This window comes from Mus musculus, chromosome X, assembly GCF_000001635.26.
Source record: "Mus musculus strain C57BL/6J chromosome X, GRCm38.p6 C57BL/6J".
Taxonomy (NCBI): Eukaryota; Metazoa; Chordata; class Mammalia; order Rodentia; family Muridae; genus Mus; species Mus musculus.
The window spans coordinates 104,325,417-104,349,071 of NC_000086.7; the positions used below are offsets into that span (position 1 = coordinate 104,325,417).

General features: G+C 38.4%; 1 protein-coding gene and 1 pseudogene across 1 annotated transcript in view; both read right to left on the bottom strand.

Annotated features, from left to right (window-relative positions):
- The window catches only part of Abcb7 (ATP-binding cassette, sub-family B (MDR/TAP), member 7), a 133,282-nt gene that overhangs the window by 44,852 nt on the left and 64,775 nt on the right, over positions 1-23,655 (bottom strand). Inside the window, exons 2-3 of the mRNA NM_009592.1 lie at positions 19,509-19,586; positions 17,078-17,164 (exon numbers count right to left, since the gene is read on the bottom strand). Of these exons, the coding sequence (NP_033722.1) occupies positions 17,078-17,164; positions 19,509-19,586 (165 nt within the window). The remainder of the gene's footprint in view (positions 1-17,077; positions 17,165-19,508; positions 19,587-23,655) is intronic.
- Vcp-rs (valosin containing protein, related sequence) lies at positions 19,852-23,089 on the bottom strand (annotated as a pseudogene).

Here is a 23,655-nt window from a genome sequence, read left to right on the forward strand (position 1 = left end):
AGGCTCTGGCAGAGCCTCTCAGAAGAGAGCCATATCAGGCTTCTGTCATCAATCACTTCCCAGAATCCACAATAGTGTCCTGGTTTGACAACTGTATATGGGATGGATCCCCAGTTGTGGTAGTCTCAGGATAGTCTTTCCTTCAGTGTCTGTGCCACAGTTTGTTTCCATATTTCCTTCTGTGAGGATTTTGTTCTCCTTGCTAAGAAGCACTGAACCATCGCCACTTTGATCTTCCTTCTTCTTGGGCTTCATATGGTCTGTGAATTGTATCTTGGGTATTCCAAGCTTCTTTTGGGATAATATCCACTTATCAGTGAGTACATATTGTTCGAGTTCCTTTGTGATTGGGTTACCTCACTCAGGATGATGCCCTCCAGGTCCATCCATTTGCCTAGGAATTTCATAAATTCATTCTTTTTAATAGCTGAGTAGTACTCCATTGTGTAAATGTACCACATTTTCTGTATCCATTCTGCTGTTAAGGGACATCTGAGTTCTTCCCAGCTTCTGGCTATTATAAACATGGCTGCTATGAACATAGTGGAGCATCAGTCCTTATTACATGTTGGAGCATCTAGCTGGGTCCTCAGGTAATACTATGTCCAATTTTCCGAGGAACCACCAGACTGACCTCCAGAGTGGCTATACCAGCTTGCAATCCCACCAACAATGGAAGAGTGTTCCTCTTTCTCCACATTGTCGCCAGCATTTGATGTAACCGAAATTTTTAATTTTAGCCATTCTGAGTGGTGTGAGGTGGTATCTCAGGGTTGTTTTGATTTGTATTTCCCTGATGGTTAAGGATGTTGAACATTTCTTTAGGTGCTTCTCAGCCATTTGGTATTCCTCAGTAGAGAATTTTTTGTTTATCTCTGTACCTCACTGTTTAATAGAGTTATTTGGTTCTCTGGAGTCTAACTTCTTGAATTCTTTGTATATATTGGATATTAAACTTCTATCGGATGTAGGATTGGTAAAGATCTTTTTCCAATCTGTTGGTTGCCATTTTGTCCTACTGACAGTGTCCTCTGCCTTACAGAAGCTTTGCAATTTTATGAAGTCCCATTTGTTGATTCTTGATCCTAGAGGATAAGCTATTGGTGTTCTGTTCAGGAAATTTCCTCCTGTGCCTATTTTTCCCCACTTTTATTTCTACAAAATTCAGTGTATCTGGTTTTATATGGAAGTCCTTGATCCACTTGGACTTGAGCTTTGTACAGGGAGATAAGAATGAATCAATTTGCATTCTACATGCTAACCACCAGTTGAGCCAGCACCATTGGTTGAAAATGCTATCTATTTTCCACTGGATGGTTTTAGCTCCTTTGTCAAAAATCAAGTGACCGTAGGTGTGTGGGTTCATTTCTGGGTCTTCAAGTCTATTCCATTGATCTATCTGCCTGTCACTGTACCAACACCACGCAGTTTTTATCATTATGGCTCTATAGTCAGCTTGAGGCCAGGGATTGTGATTTCCCAATAATTTTTTTTTATTGTTGAGAATAGTTTTCACTATCCTCGTTTTTTTATTATTCCAAATGAATTTGAGAATTGTTCTTTCTAACTCTATGAAGAATTGAGTTGGAATTTTGATTGGGATTGCATTGAATCTGTATATGGCTTTCAGCAAGATGGCCATTTTTACTATATTAATCCTGCCAATCCACCAGCATGGGGGATCTTTCCATCTTCTGAGGTCTTCTTCAATTTCTTTCTTGAAGAAACTTGAAGTTCTTGTTTCACTTGTTTGGTTAGAGTCAAACCAAGATATTTTATATTGTTTGTGACTACTGTTAAGGGTGTCTTGGCCCTAATTTCTTTCTCAGCTAGTTTATCTTTTGAATATAGGAAAGCTACTGCTTTGCTTGAGTTAATTTTATATCCGGCCACTTTGCTGAAGCTGTTTATCAGCTGTAGGAGTTCTCTGGTGGAATTTTGGGGGTCACTTAAGTATACTATCATATTCTGAAAATAGTGATATTTTGACTTCTTTCTTTTCAATTTGCATTCCTTTGACCTCCTTTTGTTGTCTAATTGCTCTAGCTAGATCTTCAAGTACTAAATAGATGGGGAGAGGGTGGGCAGCCCTGTCTAGTCCCTGATTTTAGTGGGATTGCTTCAAGTTTCTCTCCATTTAGTTTGTTGGCTACTGGTTTGCTGTATATTGCTTTTACTATGTTTAGGTATGGGCCTTGAATTGCTGATCTTTCCAAGACTTTTAACATGAAGGGTGCTGAATATTGTAAAATGCTTTTTCAGAATCTAATGAAATGATCATATGGTTTTTTCTTTGAGTTTGTTTATGTAGTGGATTTCATTGATGGATTTCCGTACATTGAACCATCCCTGCATCCCTGGGATGAAGCCTACTTGATCATGATGGATGATCGTTTTGATGTATTCTTGGATTCTGTTGGCAAGAATTTTATTGAGTATTTTTCCATCAATGTTCATAAGGGAGATTGGTCTGAAGTTCTCTTTCCTTTTTGGATCTTTGTGTGCTTTTGGTATCAGCGTAACTGTGGTGTCCTAGAATGAATTGGGTAGTGTCCCTTCTTTTTCTATTTTGTGGAATACTTTGAAGAGTATTGGTATTAAGTCTTCTTTGAAGGTCTGATAGAATTCTGCACCAAACCCGTCTGGTCCTGGTCTTTTTTTGTTTGGGATACTTTTAATGACTACTTCTATTTCTTTAAGGGTTATGGGAGTGTTCACATGATTTATCTGATCCTGATTTAACTTTGGTATTTGGTATCTTTCTAGAAAATTGTCCATTTCATTCAGATTTTTGAATTTGGTTGAATATAGCCTTTTGTAGTAGGATCTGATGTCTTTTTCTAATTTACTCAGTTTCTGTTGTTATATCTCCCTTTTCATTTCTGATTTTGTTAATTTGGATACTGTTGCTGTGCCCTCTGCTGAGTCTGGCTAAGGGTTTATATATATTGTTGATTTTCTCAAAGGACAAACTCCTGGTTATGTTGATTCTTTGTATAGTTAGTTCTTTTTGTTTCTACTTAGTTGATTTCAGCCCTGAGTTTGATTATTTTTCTGCCTTCTACTCATCTTGGGTGCATTTGCTTCTTTTTGTTTTAGAGCTTTCAGGTGTGCTGTTAAGCTGCTAGTATATACTCTCTCCAGTTTCTTTTTGGAGGCAGAGATAAGAGTTTTCCTCTTAACACTGCTTTCCTTGTGTCTCATAAGTTTGGGTATGTTGTGTCTTCATTTTCTTTAAATTCTAAAAAGTATTTTAACTGTTTATTTCTTCCTTGACCAAGTTATCATTGAGTAGAGCATTGTTCAGCTTCCATGTGTATGTGGCCTGTTGTTTTTGTTGCTGTTGAAGACCAGCTTTCGACTGTGGTGACCTGATAGGATGCATTTCAATCTTCTTATATCTGTTGAGGCCTGTTTTTTGACCAATTATATGGTCAATTTTGGTTAAGGTACCATGAGGTGTTGAGAAGATATATTCTTTTGTTTTAGGATTAGGATGAAATGTTCTATAGATATCTGCTAAACCCATTTGGTTCATAACTTCTGTCAGTTTCACAGTGTCTCTGTTTAGTTTGTGTTTCCAGGATCTGTCCATTGATGAGAGTGGAGTGTTAAATTCTCCCACTATTATTATGTGAGGCGCAATGTGTGCTTTGAGCTTTACTAAAGTTTCTTTTTCTTTCTTTCTTTTTTTTTTTTTTTTTTTTTTTTTTTTTTGGTTTTTGGTTTTTAAAGACAAGGTTTCTCTGTATAGCCCTGGCTGTCCTGGAACTCACTCTGTAGACCAGGCTGGCCTCAAACTCAGAAATCCGCCTGCCTCTGCCTCTGCCTCCCAAGTGCTGGGATTAAAGGTGTGCGCCACCTCGCCTGGCCAGTAAAGTTTCTTTTATGAATATGGGTGCCCTTGTATTTGGAGCATAGATGTTCAGAATTGAGAGTTCTTGGTAGATTTTCTCCTTTGATGAGTATGAAGTGTCTTTCTTTTCCTTTTTGATAAATTTTGGTTGAATGTTGATTTTATTCAATTTTAGAATGGCTACTCCAGCTTGTTTCTTGGGACCATTTGCTTGGAACATTGTTTTCCAGCCCTTTACTCTGAGGTAGTGTCTATCTTTGTGTGTTTCCTGTATGCAGCACAATGCTGTGCCCTATTTTACGTATCCAGTATGTTAGTCTATGTCTTTTTATTGGGGAATTTACTCCATTGATATTAAAACATATTAAGGAATAGTGATTGTTGCTTCTTCTTATTTTTGATGTTATTTTTATGTTTGTGTAGCTATCTTCTTGGGTTTTTTGAAAGATTACTTTTCCTGCTTTTTCTAGGGCACAGTTTCCCTTCTTGTGTCAGAGTTTTCCATCTATTATTAGAGTAGGCTGGATTTGTGGAAATACATTGTGTAAATTTGGTTTTGTCATGTAATGTCTTGATTTCTCCTTCTATGGTAATTTAGAGTTTTGCTGGGTATAGAAGCCTGGGCAGGCATTTGTATTCTCTTAGGGTCTGTATGATATCTGCCCAGGATCTGCTAGCTTTCATAGTCTCTGGTGAGAATTCTAATGCAATTCTGATATGTCTGCCTTTATATTTTACTTGACCGTTTTCTCCTACTGCTTTTGATATTCTTTCTTTGTTTTGTGCATTTGGTGTTTTGACTATTATATGATGGGAGGAATTTCTTTTCTGGTTTAATCTATTTGGAGTTCTGTAGGCTTCTTGTATGTTTAGGGGCACCTCTTTCCTTAGGTTAGGGAAGTTTTCTTCTATAATTTTGTTGATGTTATTTACTGGCTCTTTAATTTGGGGATCTTTGCCCTCTTCTATACATATTATCCTTAAGCTTGGTCTTCTCATTGTGTCCTGGATTTCCTGGATTTTTTGGGTTAGGAGCGTTTTGCATTTTGTAAAACTGTTTTCTTTAACTGTTTTGTAGATGTTTTCTATGCTATCTTTTGTACTTGAGATTCTCTCTTCTATCTCTTGTATTCTGTTGGTGATACTTGCATCTATGACTCCTGATCTCTTTCCTAGGTTTTCTATCTCCAGTTTCCCTTTGTGATTTATTGATTCTATTTCCATTTTTAGATCCTGGATGGTTTTGTTCAATTTCTTCATCTTTTTGATTGTGTTTTCCTGTAATCCTTTAAGGGATTTTTGTGTTTCCTCTTTAAGGGCTTCTAGCTGTTTACCTGTGTTCTCCTCTATTTCTTTAAGGGAGTTATTTATGTCCTTCATAAAGTCCTCTATCATCATCATGAGATGTGACTTTAAATCAGAGTCTTGCTTTTCTGGTGTGTTTGGGTATCCAGGGTTCGCTTTGGTGTGAGAACTAGGTTCTGATGATGCCAAGCAGCCTTGGTTTCTGTTGCTTATTTTCTTGCCCTTGCCTCTTGACATCTCGTTATCTTTGGTGTTAGCTGGTCTTGCTGTCTCTTGACTGTGGCTTGTCCCTACTGCAAGCCTGTGTGTCAGTACTCCTGGGAGAGCAGTTCTCTCCTGGAGGAATTTGGGTATGCAGAGCTGTGGCACAGGGTCAGCTCCGGGGTACATACAGACTGAAACCAGAAGGCTCCTGTCCCAGGCTGCTCCTCAGTTCCTGTGTCCTGAGGGCTCTGGGCGTGTTCTTCTGAGCAGAAGTGATGGTCTTACCTGTGCTCACAGGCATGTCCGCACTCCTGGGAGACCAGCTCTCTCCAGGCAGTGTTCAGGTATGGAGAGCTGTGGCATAGTATTAGCTCCTGGCACAGATGGTAAACGGAAGCCACTTTATTATTTTTTTAAGATTTATTTATTTTATTTATGTAAGTACACTGTAATTGCCTTCAGACACACCAGAAAGGACATTGGATCTCATTACAGATGGTTGTGAGCCACCATGTGGTTGCTGGGAATTGAACTCAGAACATCTGGAAGAGCAGTCAGTGCTCTTAACTGCTGAGCCACCTCTCCAGCCCAAACATACACTTTATATATAAATTAGAAGTGGGACGAAGTGCTAAAAGGAAAGGGTCTACCAGAAGGGAAGACAATGACATAAGGGAAAATAAAAATATGGTTTTTCTCACTTGAACAATGTAAACTTAAACATGTTATTGAGTATAGGTCTGTACATATGAAAGCAGGAGAACTGGTTGGTGAAAGGAAAGGGACCAGTGAGACAGGGAAGAGGAGTTGATACATAGCAAGTACAAGCTGTGCACAGTGAGATATGTGCAAGACAATCTCATAATGAAACTCATTATTCTGAATGCTGAGTAAAAATAAAATTTTAATAAAGAAAGCTTTACACCACAGTTAACTAAAATTTAAAAATACTAAATAAGGAAACAAAAATCTGGCTATAACAATGTTTATGCCTGGGCTGTTTTGATAGAAACAAAGTTAAAAAAATACTCCTGCCAGGAGGTGGTGGTGCACGCCTTTAATCTCAGCACTTGGGAGGCAGAGGCAGGCGAATTTCTGAGTTCGAGGCCAATCTGGTCTACAGAGTGAGTTCCAGGACAGCCAGGGCTACACAGAGAAACCCTGTCTCAAAAAAATACTCCATACAAATTAATATTAGTACCTCAAGTGAAGAGAATAACTGATAAAAGTTTATATTCTTCACGTGTTCATATTTCCTGTAATCCTTATTATATTCAAATTCAAGTTGATTTCAAAAAGAAAAAAAGTTATACAACTTAATGTGAATTTGTATAGCTCTGAGTGGGCAGAAGCTAAGATACAACAAACCCAGCATAGTATATCATAAAACACAGGGTACTTCTATATTATGATCACCCTCATAAAGTTCAGCATAGTACCTTGCTTGCATTTTAGGCAGTTTATTGTGCAAAGAGGAAGAGAAATAAAACTGCTCATATTATACAAAAAACAGAAAGACTGTTATCCTGAGCTGGTTCAAATCTTTAAGATGGCAAAAGTATGAAATGCCAAAATTATAGTTCCTGTGCTTTATTTTACACATACATATATACTCATAAGTTAGTAAGGCATTTTAAAAAGGAATGAGGCAATAATATTAAAAACCACTTTTTTCAAACAAACAATCACAAAATAAATATAATTTAATGCATTATAACACAAACAGGGGGCATTTCAACCATTTTCCCATTTCACAAGTTTTGTCCGCCTAATTTTTCTTGATGGAGTAATGGAAAAAAGGCCCTGTTTCTACATATCTTTAGGAACATTCCCTCCTGTCAAAACCTTCTACAACACACCCCAGAAAATTTTCAATAAGGACACAGAGAAGTTACAGCTAAGAGCAAGAAAATTATTCTAGTTGGCTTAATAGTGCATAAAATGTCACCACTTCATTTAACAAAATGGGTTCTGAAGTTGTGTAATCATGCATTATGAGTCCATTAAGCTGTAAAGGACATGACTTCAGTTAGAGTTTAGATAAACTATAAAGTTTGAAAAATTACTTTTTTAAAAAAAGTAGAGGCCAAGTCAAAAAAGTGTTTTAGGGCCTGAGATAGTTTTAAAGGATTTTAAAGCACTTTATTCCTACTGCACCTGATAAAATAAAATTGGGGACCATCATATAGCCTCGGAAAGATAATATACCACCTTCCAAAATCACCAGTTATTTCATCTTAGACAGCCAGTAGTAATCCTGACAAACAAATGTGTTTTATCTACAGCTAGAAAGAGACTGGCCCATAGCTTAAAACTAATTCATCACCTTTATATCAACTACGCATTGTCACTTCAACTCAGTCAAGTATAAATAAATAATGCTGGAGGTAATATACATACCCCTATAAGATCGCATTCTTAAAGAAAGGGTAGGAAATGTAATTATCAAGATGATTACAATAATTGGTCTTTGAAAAATGTGAGATGGTGCTTGCAACCAAGCCTGATATCTGGGTTCAATCCCAGAAACCCAACATGGTCAAAGGAGAGAACTGACATCAACAGAAAGTGGTTCTCTGAACTTTACATATCTCATGGGACACACACACACACACACATAGGTAGGCACGTGGTCACAGACACACACACACACACACACACACACACACGAGGCATACACACACAAAAACACAATAACAAAAGGATTTTTAAAGATGAAAAAATACTTTTTAAGGAGTAACTGCATATAAAATATAGTAAAACTATCAAGCAATAATTAAAGGAAATGAAAGGGTAGAACTTGCTGAAGAAACCGAAGATATTCTAACAGCTTTTCTTTTAGTATCTGTCTTAGTCAGGGTTTCTATTCTCGAAGAAACATCATGACCAAGAAGCAAGTTGGGGAGGAAAGGGTTTATTCAGCTTACTCTTCCACATTGCTGTTCATCATCAAAGGAAGTCGGGACTGGAACTCAAGCAGGTCAGAAAGCAGGAGCTGATGCAGAGGCCATGAGTGATGTTCTTTACTGGCTTGCTTCCCCTGGCTTGCTCAGCCTGCTCTCTTATAGAACCAAGACTACCAGCCCAGAGATGGCAACACCCACAAGGGGCCTTTCCCCCTTGATCACTAATTGAGAAAATGCCTTACAGTTGTATCTCAGGGAGGCATTTCCTCGACTGAAGTTCCTTTCTCTGTGATAACTCCAGCTGTGTCAAGTTGACACAAAACTAGCCAGTACAATTGACCCCTTGTCAACTTGACACACAGACACATCACTAGTTACCCTTAGTTTCTTATTCATCCCCAAGATGTAAATAATTTTAAAAGTCCCACAGTCTTGTATATTAAAGTTCAATCCCTTTAAAATGTCCAATATCTTTTAAAATTCAGTCTCTTAACTGTGGGCTCCACTAAAATACTTTCTTCCTTCAAGAGTGAAAAATATCAGGACACAAAATCAAAAGCAAAAATCAATCTCCAACCATCCAATGTCTGGGATCCAACTCACTATCTTCTGGGTTCCTCCAAGGGCTTGGGACACATCTCCAGCCATGCCCTTTGTAGCACACACGTCTTCTAGGATCCAGCTGCTTGTACTCCACTGCTGCTGCTGTTCTTGGTGGTCATCTCATGGTACTGGCATCTCCAAAACACTGCATGACCCCTTCAGTCCTGGGCCATCAATTACAACTGAGGCTGCACCTTCACCAATGGCCTTCCATGGCCTCTCACAGTGCCGAGCCTCAGCTGCTCTGCGTGATCCCTTCATGCCTTCAAAACCAGTACCACCTGGGTGACCCTTACACATTACCAAGTCCCGCTGCAGATGAAGTAAAACCTTGGTTATCTTCTGGAACACAGCCTCTTTGTGCTTTCAGAAAACACTTCCCAGAAGATGTCACCTCAATGATGCTGGTCTCTCCTTAATTACCACTAATTTCTTAGCTCCAGCTAACCAGCATCAATAGTCCCAGTAATGCAAAGGTTTCACTTTAGTAGTTCTGGTATCTTGTTAATCACAGCTGATTCTTCTTCAGCTAACTGGAACCACAGAATCTTCACAATCAAAATAGCAATGACCCTGAAAAGAGTCTTTAATCTTCCCTCTGAAATTTCACAAGCCAGGCCTCCATCTTCTGCACTGTTCTCAACATTATCTTCCAAGCTCCTACACAACATCCCACAGAGCTCTTAACACTGAATGGATCTTTTAGCCTAAAGTTCCAAAGTCCTTCCACAGTCCTCCCCAAAACATGGTCAGTTGTCACAGGAATACCCCACTATGCTGTTCCAATTTGTCTTAGTCAGGGTTTCTATTCCTGCACAAACATCATGACCAAGAAGCAAGTTGGGGACAAAAGGGTTTATTCAGCTTACACTTTCCACATTCCTGTTGATCACCAAAGGATGCAGGACTGGAACTCAAGCAGGTCAGGAAGCAGGAGCTGATGCAGAGGCCATGGAGGGATGTTACTTACTGGCTTGTTTCCCCTGGCTTGCTCAGTCTGCTCTCTTATAGAACCAAAACTACCAGCCCAGAGATGGCACCACCCACAAGGGGACCTCCCCACTTGATCACTAATTGAGAAAATGCCTTACAGCTGGATCTCGTGGAGGCATTTCCCCCATTGAAGCTCCTTTCTCTGTGACTGAAGCTCCTTTCTCTGTGATAACTCCAGCTGTGTCAAGTTGACACAAAACTAGCCAGTACAGTATCCCTTACATAAGGAAAAACTATGAAATTCATTTTCTAAAAGTTTTCACAACAGAATTTAAACGCAATTTTGAAACATAGTATTGGAGATAGAGGCAGGAGAATCATGAATTTGAAACCAGCCCAGACTCTCTAGTAAGATTCTAAATAAAAAATAAAAATCCAAAATAAAATATACTGATGACTCTAACATGACAGCAAAAGCTCTCTAAGGTTGAGTGCCATAAAAATGTATTTTAAAGGACTACAAAAGTTGAAGTGCATCTTCTTTCCTCCATCACTATGAGAATGTATACAATTTAGTTGAGGCTAAAAAGCTTCACATTTAAAACATGGAAATGATACTCAAGCCTCATTATATTGCAAAACTAGTATTGAGTATGAGTCTTTTTAAAAATTGGATATTTTTTTTATTTACATTTCAAATGTTATTCCCTTTCCCAGTCCCCACTCCCAAAGCCCCTTATTGCACCCCCATCCCCCTGCTTCTATAAAGGTGTTCCCCCATCCACCCATCCACTCTTGCATCCCTGCCCGAGCATTCTCCTACACTGGGGTATCACCCTTTACAGGAAAAAGGGCCTCTCCTCCCATTGATGCCAGACAAGGCCATCCTTTGCTACATATGTGGGTGGAACCATGAGTCCCTCCATGTGTACTCTTTGGTTGGTGGTTTAGTCAAGAGTGAGCTCTGGGGTGTCTGGTTGGTTGATATTGTTGTTCTTCCTAAGGGGTTGTAAATCCCTTCAGCTCCTTCAGTCCTTTGTCTAACTTCTCCATTGGAGGCCCTGTGCTCAGTCTAATGGTTGGCTGCGAGCACCTGCCTCTGCATTTGTCAGGCTCTGATAAATAATTAGTTTATTTCTTTTTCCATCAAAAACTTGCATGTGATGAGATAACATGCCATAAACATTCCTTTCTATTAGAGCCAACTTTACAGTGCGTGTTTTTCAACTTGGGGCGGGGGGCGGGGGATATGTGTGCACATAGGGTAGCCAGAAGGTAATGACCAGATACCTTCCTCAATTTGTTTCCCCACCTTTTATGAGGAGGTGTCTCTCACTGAGCCTGGAGCTTATTAGTTGGCTAGAATGGCCGGCCAGTGAGCACAGATCTTTCTGTTTCCACTCCACAGCACCGGGGCAATAGTCATTACTACATCATTACTATAAGCTTTGTTTTTATTTTTAATATGGGTACAAAGAATCTGAACTCACGTCCTCATACTTGACCAGCAAGTACTTTATCCAATGAGCCACATCCACAACTCCCATATATCCCATATTTTCAAAATATATTTTGTTTTCAGAATTGGATACATGAGTACTGTATTACATCTCCTTTCTCTCTCCATCTCCTTTTGTGCCCTTTCCATCTCAAATTAAAGATCTCTTCTTTAATTATCAAATCCCAGTGAAGGAGGCTTTCCCCCTTTTTATTCCTGTGTTTTTCTTTTCTCTTGCCCCCTCTTCTGAAAGATAAGTTTACTAAGAAGTAGGAATTTTTCAGTTCTATTAAAATCTTATGAGACCACCACTATCCTTTGCTGACCAGAACCTCGTTATGGGGCATGTGATCATGCATAAATAAATGTGGAAGTATATGAGTTAGTAGGGTATAACTTTATAGTTTATAGTCACAAATCATACTTATTACATAGAATAGTATTTATCATAACAATGGATCTTCAACATGGCATAGTACTCAACTTAACTGTAGGAGAGAAATCTCATGACTAAATGCACTACAAGAGAAGACCTATAGTTAATAACTATAAAAAGGGCACAAGAACTTAAAAACCAAAACATCTAAATTGGTTCACTTGGAAGAATTTTCAGATATTAAGTATAACTATATTAATAAGTCCTATATATATATTTTGCTGTTCAGGAAGCTTTGTATTGGTTGCCAAAAAAGTTGTTAAGCATAAATAGCAAATGTTTCCATAAGAAGTTCACTTATTTCAAGAGAATCCAGTCCACTGAGCTTTGACAAAATGAAACTAAGAAATAAGAAAATAGTATTTTGACAAGGTTAGCAGAATTGTCCTTTCCTTAGCTGATGAAGAATGTAAGAATCCTGGTTTTACAGACATTTCTATTTTTAAAATTTATTTGTATTTAATGTGTATTGGTGTTTCACTATATGTATGTCTGTATGAAAGTGTGAGATCCCTTGAAACTGAAGTCACAGACAGTTGTGAGCTGGGAATTGGGTGCTAAGAATGTGGGTGCTGGGAATAGAACCCTCTTTAAACACTGAGCCACCTCTCCAGCCCCAGACATTCCTAAATGTTAGTAGTAGGAAATGTAACTTACAAAATCAAACTAATTTAAAATAAACTATCTGCAGATAAAACGTTTGGTTAGGAAGGACTCCCCCACCCAGGGGGGAAAAAGTTCCCCAAACCCAAACTTTTGGAATAGTCTCTGTTCTGTAAAATCTGGCATATAGGCTGAATATCATCTCCCTAAAGAACTAATTTAGTATTATTTTAGGGACAAAAAAAAACCATTCAGGGAAGAAAACTGTCTCAAGCTAAAGGAAACTTCAATTAAAGGAATAATTAAAAAGGATACTACAGTACTGTTAGACATAACAGTGACTTGATAAAAGCTAGGTCAAAAGAAAAGCAAGTTCAGTTGATGTCTAACAGAAAGCCCCAGAGAGCAAGCAGAGAAGTCCTCCTACATTATTATAACTGTAATGTGTTTGGAATAGGAGAGGAAAATATAAATTGTCAGAAAAAGCTTGGCAAGTATTGTTATTTTCTCTTTACCTCAGGGTTTGTTTTCTAAGCTCGGTTAGTTTGAGATCTCAATAAAGAGTTTATGCAGTAGTGATTAGGACCTGAGGTGATGGATTATGCTGCACATGAGATGGATTTGTACCTGACACTCCATTTAACAACTTATAATAAAAAGTAACTAACAAGTAGACTGATGTTCACACTGGCCAGTCGGTGAGTTCTTTATCCCAAAAGTCAGTCAAGTTCATAAAGCAAATGAAGATCCTAGGCTGCCTGATGATGTATGAAATCAGAACCAGAAAACTGGCTCCCCATATCCTCCAGGCATTCTTGTGCACTGGTTTGTAGTCTCACTCATTTTAGCAAGCTTAGATATTATTTTCCCAATCTTCCAATTTTCAATACCCCAGGATGTCTTTTCACATCTTCTGGTTATATCAAGATTTATGCTAAAGTTCTCTGATTGCTCTAGCAAGTGCCTCTTACTATCACAGACTTTAGACTATATCCAATCAATGAGGAATTATTTCTAACATAAAAAAAGACTATGAAGCAGAGTACTTCTTCAGTAAGTAGTCCTTTCACTGAGTTCAAACTACATTCACTAACAGTATGATGTATATTATATTGGTAAATTGTCATATTTTATCTCACTGAGAAGGACTCTGCTCCCTACCCGCACCCTTCAGACCCATGCATGTTCATGTCAAGTGTCCTCCATGGCATCCAAGGGGAATGACCCTGCTAACTCTGTGACAGGGAGGGATGACAACAGCAAAGCAGCCCAAGAATAAAAAAAACATTGTGTCCTTGAAAACATCTAGAAGGTAAGCTATTTTCAACAGAGGTTACTATTGTTTATTCCATGATACAAAAATGCCTACAGTAAGAAAGAAGCCAGAAGCTGAGCCATAGCAGGCTCGGTTGTGAAGAGAAAGCTTAATCAGGAAATCTAGCTTACGCCCTCAACCCCACTAATTGGTTTTTGTTCGATAGTGTGTTTGATGCTGTTATTTCTATGTTATTATTTGTTCATTTACTCTGAAGCCTTACCTGAGGGGGTATTCTACCCATAATCTTTATTGAGAATGCCAGCTGCCTGTCTTAACAGAATTTTCCCTTTTGATTTCTGCTGAATGTTTTAAACACTTGATCTGGTAATGTATGTGTATATGTATATGTATCTATCTATTGACCATTTATCTACCTATATACCTACCTACTTACTTCCCACTTACCATCTATTATTTATTGTGGCTTGCTATACACTTAATGAACCTGCTCAATCAAAATTAAAAAAAAAATAATAATATGGCTATTGTAGATCATTCTGCAGACCATACAGAACAAATGATCCTATAGAAAGATATCACTAAATATTTAAATGTAGGAGTAAAAACCCCAATCCTGGCTAGCAAAATGTCTTAGGAGGTAAATGTGTTAGCCATACAGGCCTGGCAATCTGCATTAAATCCTCCACACCCAGATCAAAATGAAAAGAATACACTCTACAAGGATGTCCTCTAACTTCTTTCTACATGTGCAACATGCAATGTGCATGCTTGCATGTATTCATACATATTCACACAGAAATAAATCATTTTTAAAATCTCAAGTCTTTTTAAAGAATCTCAATATTCTATTATAAAACAAACAATTCATTCATCTATTTTAAGAAGCAATATTTTCAAGTATTGAACTACCATTCCTTTTTCATAAACCCTTTATAACAACCACATGAGATAAACAGATCACCTAAATATACTCTAAAATTGATTGTAATTGTTAATAGCAATATTTATAAAGAATATACAAGTGGAAGTTAATTTAAAAATCAAGATGTATATGTTTTGGTTTCTATCATTTGTTATGCTAGTAAACATTCTATCTAGTAGCTTATATGTTCTAACATCTCAACAGTTAAATTTTAGATAGGAAGGGCTTTGTCTTGTTAAGTACAGTATCCTCCATTCCTATCATAAAGTTTGGCACAAAGCAAGTACTTTGAAAAATTAAGTTTCTTATTATATTGAGTGTGTGTTTGTACACATGCACACATGCACAGAAGCCAGAACAACACAAGGGATGTCAGGCTGACAGTAAGCAATTCTACATGCTGAGCCATCGTATTGGCTCAGACATATACTTTTTAAATGAATACACTGTGGCTGAGGAAGGTCTTACAATCTCACACTATAACAGTACCTAACATTTACTAAGCACCTCCTATATGTTGGACAGCATTTAAGAGTTTTAACATGGTGAGAAGAATTACTTCATTTAAAGCCCTTCTAGTGTAATTATTAACCTATTTTATAGAAGGTCCTGAAGCATCCAGAATTTCAGGATTTGTTTAAGGCCATTCCATTAGGAAGTGATGTAGCCCACACTCAAACCCAGTATCAATCTAGAGCTGAGACTATCAACAACAATTACATACTATGTCTCTTTTTCTTTTCCATTTGACCAGAAAACCCTATTTTATGATTTATGAAGTTAAAGTTATATAAAGATAATAAGAGAAAAAGAACTGTAAAGAACAATATAAAATATTACAATTATAATTGCTTTGTTCTGATTTTTCTGTAAAATTATCTTAGAGTTTATTCTGTGTCCTTTTTTAATGTACCAATATAAAAATTTTATTGTTGGATGAGAAAATATTATCAACATTTAAACAATACAAAATATATAAAATTCTTGTTTAGTGCAGCTTAAGAGAAGTGCCTGCTTCTCCTTTATTAGTCAACATATTTTTGGTCATAGAGCATTCATTATTAGCAACTATCCTTAAGAGTCCTTACTGACAGATGATCCTGAAAACTGACAAATATCATGCCAAAGAGTAACAGATAGATAAACAAATATCATTACTTAGCTAACTTTTAAAAATTCTGTCATATTACACTGTGTTTGTTTCAAAGATAGCCATGAGGGTTAGTGACGTATAAAAAAAGGGACATGGATGCAATATGCTTTCACTTGCTTGAAAGTAAAGAGCAACACTAGACATCAAGAATTAGAAAGTTCTCTTATCAATTTCCACTATCAATAAGACAACTCATATTCACTTAGCATCTATATTTTATAGACATTCTTCATAAAATTTTGTTTCCTTAACTCATTGCTACTTCAAAATACCATATGTCTGTCTATATGAGAAAATGAGAGAGGGAAGGGGGAAGGAGAGACAAAGAAGGAGAGATAAGAAAAAAGGAGAAAAAAGAGGAAAGCAATTAGGTAGAGGCAAGCCCCCCCCCCCAAAGAACAGATGGAGAAATATGTAACAGTATTCTGGTGACATTTTAACTCACTCAGTTAAAGTGAGGTCCAAATAAATCTTTTTATTTCAGAGGCGCTACTGTTTAACATGCCTATATGATAATAACAATAATAATGTTAAAGAATATCAGTAATAGCTGGATCATATAGATGAGATTTACTATGAAGCTAACTGATATTCTAAGATCTAAGCATGTAAAGGGAAAATACTGACCTTAACACACATAAATTCTTTATAATTACTAAACCTAATTTGCCTACTTATTTATAAGGCTAGGTTATATAACAAAGTCAGTTACTGTTATCTTAGAGATCTAAAACATTTAGAACTGGTTATGATAACATAAACCAGTGCCTGAGAGATTTAAACATCAAGATCCTGAGTTTAAAGTGAGGATGAGATGCATATAGTAAGACTCTGTCTCAAAAAAAAAAAAAAAAAAAAACCAAAACCCAAAGCAACAATAATAGCAAGCACAATAGAACACTAAAGTTGACGAATACATTTTTCCCCTTCTCAGTGAATAATAAAGGTCTATCTGGGATGTGAGAAGGTGCAAGACAGGATTTCTCTGTGTAGACTTGGCTATCCTGAAAATCACTCTGTAGTCCAGGCTGGCCTCAAACTCAGAGATCTACTTGCCTCTGCCTCCTTAGTGCTGGGATTAAAGGTATGCACCACTACTGTCTGGCCCCATGAATACTTTTTAAAAATTTTACACAGCCATGCATTTTTGTTATGTCATAGATCTCCTCTGTATAATATTCGCCAATTTCGATAGGATTTTTCTGCATGAGAAAGCATCATTAGATGAGCCAATCAAACAGTATTAGACTATGACAATGTTAAAGACCTATCTTCTACTCAAATACAGTTATCAGCATGAATTTCCAGTTACCTGTCATTCACTCCTTTTAGAATTTATTTGTAAAGTTAGCATAGGAAGGCTTGAGAGTCACTCTTACCCCTTCTTTTGGGTCTGTGTGGAGTCCTCCTCCTGCGTGCCCATGCCAACATGTTCTCTTTTCTATCAATGGCCATGTCTGGAGAGCCTTATTAAAAATGATAACAAACCATTTATTTATTAGGTATTACAGAATTTCAGATATTGTCTTAATCTAATACAACAACTGTCCCTAAAATAAACTCAAGGGATTGCATCTAGCTTGGCATAGTAAAGCAAAAACACTTTTAAAATGAGCATACAGATACATTTATACAAAGAATATTCAAATATAATAAATACTCAAATTGCTTTCTCTAAATAGCTTTTGAAATTAGTTTAAGTGATTTAGCTAACATTAGTATTACTCAATTTATCCTGACTCCCCTTCTATCACTCACTATAATGCTGTAAGTAAGCAAGCAAGGCTAATATAGTTAATGATTCATATTTCACTTGCTTTTCTTTGATATTTTTAAAATTAATAAAATCAAGTTTATACAACTGATTATTTATGTTATTATTGTATCTTACATATATATTTACAAAGTACTTAATATTTAATTTAATATTTAATAATCTAACTTATGATCTAACATTTTGCATACATGTTTTTGTTTTTTCTATTGCACAGTAAATTTCTTAAAATTAAGATCAATACTTTTTGAGTCATTTTTATCTCCTATGGTAATACTATATGTACATATTATATATAGGCAAATAGACTTCAAATGTTTCTTGGATTCACTTAGAAAATAAGAGCTACATACACTTTCCCAAATTTTTTTTTTTTTTTTGGTTTTTCGAGGCAGGGTTTCTCTGTATAGCTTTGGCTGTCCTGGAACTCACTTTGTAGACCAGGCTGGCCTCGAACTCAGAAATCCACCTGCCTCTGCCTCCCAAGTGCTGGGATCAAAGGCGTGCGCCACCACGCCCGGCGAAATAGTCTTATATAACATCTTGCCTACTATAAAATTTCAAAGGCTTTAATATTATTGCTAAAATCAGAGATATATAAAATAAAATCATTTAGAAAGATGTAAGAAGGGGGCTGGTGAGATGGCTCAGTGGGTAAGAGCACCCGACTGCTCTTCCGAAGGTCCAGAGTTCAAATCCCAGCAACCACATGGTGGCTCACAACCATCCGTAACGAGATCTAGCGCCCTCTTTTGGAGTGACTGAAGACAGCTACAGTGTACTTAGATATAATAAATAAATAAATCTTTAAAAAAAAAAAGATGTAAGAATAAGATAGTGACAATTAGGCTTAATATTTAGATTTTCTAATATTGAAAGTTTTTATGATTAAAAGTATTAAATGAAGTGAATATTTAATGATGTTTTTGCAGTATTCATAACAATAATTAATGCTGAGTGCATAGTTCTTTATGAACACATATATATACTGATACTATATACGGTATAACTATATCAGCTTACAGCCAAGGTATGGAAATATAATTGTAACAGGCAAAAGTATCTTTTTATTCTTACTAATGAGACAGAAAATAACTGTCATAAATGTTATCAATTTTTAGATTAACACTCATAAAGCACTTGATAAGAGGAAAACATCAAGGGGTTTTTATTCTGGCAGCATCTTTTTCTGACCTTTTTCCTCTAAAAGGCTACATAACAGTTTTAGTAAGGGTTCTGGTGACTATCACATAAGATGATATGGTCTTCAATGAAGTAGAAGACTGAAATACAAATTCAGTGATATCTTGGATAATGAGAAGACTGAACATATTTTCGACTTAAAGATTTAATTTAATAGTGGAAAACAAATTCATTTATACAGTCTCTGCATAAATTAGAACAATGCTTTGTGCCTTAATGGCAAACAATTACTAAACAAAGGGAAAAATAAAGTACCCAGGATGCAAATAGCCTTATAAGTTTTTTGTTCTTTTTTTTAATCATAGAGATTTTCATGTCTCATTTTGAAGCAGTGATAATCATGAAAGCTATCATTCACGTAAAATAACAATGAAAATAAGCCTCATCAATATTTAAACTCAACATCACTTATCCTCGGGGCTCTAGCAAACTTAAAATCCCATGGCATTCTACTATCCGAACATCTTCTAAGGTAAAGGAATGTTCCGCATTTGAAAAAATGTCAATATTCTATGTATCAGTCACAAATTAGGATAAATTTGGATGTCAACAAGCTGCCATTACATTTACAAAAGCTTTCTAAAAATGTTACTCTAGTTGGCACTAATCTCAAGGGATTCAGACAGATTTCTGCAGTGGCAGATAATACCAAGATTTCTTTCTGCATTCTTAATAGAAACATACCTTCCTGCCAGTATTTATATAAAAAATTAGAAAAAGGAAAGTATTTCTGAAATGTAAACCATGTAGTAAATATGCAGCATAAATTGGTAAATGCCCCATGCGCTTGCAAACTTTTCTTACTAGCTTTAGAAATGTTGACTAAATCTTACCTTTGTAGCATCTAGTAACTGTCTGGAGTTGTCTTTTCCCCATCTCTGCTGTGTAGTATTTCTTAATGATTCTGTAGTCTAATGAAGAGATTAAAAAGTTAAGATAGCATTTCATAGTGGAGACTTAATATTCTAAGATTACTCTTTTGTTCAAAAGCAAACCTAAAATTAAAATCATTGTCAATGTTAACTGGGATGGTTACATCTTTAACATATGCCTAAAAAGACAAAAATGTGGATAAGGCTTATATTATATTACCTATTAAAATATCCAAGTAGATTTATTTACATATCCTATCTCCTTTACTTGGCTTTTTTATTTGTTCTTATTATTTTTTTTTTTCCATTTTGACCCAACATTTATTGTCCTTTTACAACATGTCTTTTTTTTTTTTCTTTTTTTGGTTTAGAAACTGCTTATGATTAGTCTTCCAACAGTAACTCAAAAGCATGTAAAATAAAAATCAACCTACTTTCTATATAAACACCCAGCAAACTGAGGCCCCTCATCCACCTACCCAGGTTGGCTAGGGTAAGAGAGGACTTGGACAGCATTGAGTATAGATGCTTTACTGTGGTGATGGTGGTGGCAATGCCTTGGTTCACACCACACAGGTTACCTGCACCACCCCAAACTACGACAGAAACCGTGTGGGCCCAAGACCCAATTCCTTGCTGGTAATTCACTCTTCACCTCCCAAATGAAAATCACTTTTATTTTATCGCTTTTGTAATTTTTTTTTTTGCAACAGGAAACCCCTGTCCAGAGTCTGACTGGGCTGAACTGTTCAGACTGAGGAATGGAGCAGGCCATGGGCACACCCCTGGGCCCTCTTGGGCAAGCGCCCCCTCCCCCAGGGAACAAGGTCCAGCCAGGCCAGCTCGCTGCATGCTGGCACATCACTTAGCCATACAGGTCATCGTCATTGTCTTCTGTGTACACACTGCCACCTGTGCCACCTCCACTGCCCTGGCTGGGACCAGCTCCACCCTGGTTCCCTGAAGGGAATCTGAAGCTGCCAAAACCTCGACTCTGCTGCAGTGTCTGGGCGAACATTTCATACTTCCGAATGTCATTATCGCTGACAGAACGTCGGGCAAAACGCATGGCTTCCTCAAAGTGATCTCTGCGGATCTCAGGCACTGGATCGTCCTCTTCTACCTCCATGGCCGATGGATTTGTCTGCCTCTCTCGTTCTCGCCTAATCTCACTCTCAATAGATTCACGAATGGCCAGTTTACAAGCCCGTTGGCAAATTTCTGTCAAATCAGCTCCAGAAAAGCCATTAGTCATCTTAGCCAGGAACTCCAAATCCACATCCTTGGCAACTGGGGACTTTCGCAGATTGGCTTTTAGGATGGCAACACGGGACTTCTCATCAGGAAGTGGGATATAAATGAGCTGATCTAGACGGCCAGGTCTTAGGATAGCAGGATCAATGATGTCAGGCCTGTTGGTAGCTCCAATGATAAACACATTCTTTTTTGTAGACATGCCATCCATTTCTGTCAAGATCTGATTGATGACTCGGTCAGCAGCTCCACCACCATCTCCAATATTACCACCACGAGCCTTGGCAATTGAATCTAACTCATCAAAGAAGAGTACACGTGCCTTGTCAAAAATTTCCCGGACATTGGCCTCAGATTCCCCAAACCACATGGTAAGCAGCTCAGGACCCTTGATGGAGATGAAGTTGGCCTGGCATTCATTAGCAATGGCTTTAGCCAGTAAGGTTTTCCCACAGCCAGGAGGTCCATAGAAAAGAACACCTTTGGAGGGAGTCATGCCAAATTTGAGGAATTTGTCTGGATGTTCCACGGGGTACTGAACCAACTCCTGAAGCTCACGTTTGACATCCTCCAGGCCTCCAATATCTTCCCAGGTTACTTGTGGCACCTCTACCACAGTTTCCCGAAGTGCTGATGGGTTGCTTTGACTCAAAGCCCACCGGAAGTCATCCATAGTAACTGCCAGGGAATTCATGACCTCAGCATCAATGGTCTCATCTTCTAGGTCAATGAGGTCCATTTTTTTCCGGATGGCCTGCAGAGCAGCCTCTGAACATAGGGCTGCCAAATCAGCACCAACATGACCATGAGTCTCATTGGCTACCTGTTCCAAGTCCACATCATCTGCCAGTTTCATGTTCTTGGTATGGATCTGAAGAATCTCCAAACGTCCTGTAGCATCAGGTATTCCAATATCTACCTCTCTGTCAAAGCGACCAAATCGCCGTAGGGCTGGGTCAATGCTGTTGGGTCTATTGGTTGCTGCCATAACTATCACATGTGCTCTCTGCTTTAGGCCATCCATGAGGGTCAACAACTGAGACACGATGCGACGCTCCACTTCCCCATGAGTTTTCTCTCTTTTGGGTGCAATGGCATCAAGCTCATCGATGAAGATGATAGCAGGAGCATTCTTTTCAGCTTCCTCAAAGGCTTTACGAAGGTTGCTCTCAGACTCACCAGCCAATTTGCTCATGATTTCAGGACCATTGATCAGAAAGAAGAAGGCTCCAGTTTCATTTGCCACAGCTCGAGCAATCAGGGTCTTCCCTGTCCCAGGAGGCCCATACAACAAGATTCCCCGAGGAGGCTTTACACCAATCGCCTTGAAGAGCGCAGGATGTCTCAGTGGCAGCTCCACCATCTCCTTTATCTGAGCTAGCTGCTTCCTGCAACCACCGATGTCATCATAGCCTACTTCATTCAAGGATTCCTCCTCATCCTCTCGTTTGATTGGCTCCCCCTCACAGTGGATCACTGTGTCTGGAGCAACAATACAGTAAGGGCTGGGATCTGTCTCTACAACTTTGAACTCCACAGCACGCATCCCACCCCGGACAAGAAAAATATCTCCTTTACGGATGGGCCGATAAGCTTCCAGGAAGTACGGCTTAAGGTATACCTCAAAGAGATTGCCAGTGATGCCTTCCACTGTGTCATCGATGGGTAGAACGTGGATACGTTTGCCATACTTTACATCAGGGCATGGCTGGATGCTGATGACATCTCCTAGGCGAACTCGGAGGTTATTCCGAACAACTCTATTCATTCGAATCTTCTCATCAGAACACGTGTCATCAGAAAGAACAATGCATACAGCTTCCCGTCTTTTCTTTCCTTTTAGCAACACCGTGTCACCTCGGAACAACTGCAGTTCATCCATCTTGGGCTGGGACAAGGACACCACGCTGTTATCTTCATTGATGGCTTCATCAACAATTAACCGATTGGGTCGGTTCTTCTGTTTGAGAATGGCTGTTGATAAATCATCACCTTTTGAATCGGCTCCAGAGGCCATGGCGCGCGCCTCTCCCGGTCGGCGGCTGTGGCGGCCTGAGGGTAACGGCTATGAGAAAGGCAGGCGACCGACTAGGCCCGGGCTGGACTCGCTGAGGCGGAGGAGCAACAGCAGTGACAAACCCTCTGGCAGCCTCCCTCTCGCTTCCTCCCAGGGGCACCGGGGCGGCAGGCGGGCGGGCGGGAGACGCTAGCTCCTAATCCGCGAGGGGGGCAGCGACTAATCAAACGACGGCTGCAAACGCTTCACGGAGACTGAACCGAGAAAAGCCCTGTTATTATTATTTTATATCTTTGTTTTTAAAAATTTCCAAGTCTTTAACATTACTTCTCTTTTAAATGGCTTTTACACACCAATCAGTGCCTAGCCACAACATACTGCCAGACCAGAGTTTGGGTAACCTGCCAGGCAGGTACTTTCTCCTCCTGGTCATGGGTTTCACAAGAAGAAAAAGTTGCAGAGAGACAGACTTGGCTAAAGACACACAACAAGGTTTTGGATATAATATAACCAGAGATATGGCTACTGGAACACAGATTGGGGTAACAGATGTAGAAGTGAGATACAGGAGCCTGGAGCTGAAATTTGTTTTCCTATACATCTTAGAGTTAATAGCTTAAGAAGACACTACTCCTCCCACTGTTTGGGCAAGCTAGGGGAATGGGAGAAGAAAGATGCTCAACATGGCAGAGCCAAAGGATGGATGCTGCCATAAGAAGCTAATGAGTGGGTGAGCCTTCCACACTTCCTCAAAGTCACAGTAAATTCAATCAGTAGAAAGAATAATTCATAAAATACCAGAGATGAACTTGTAACTAGTAGGTGAAGAGTCTCATT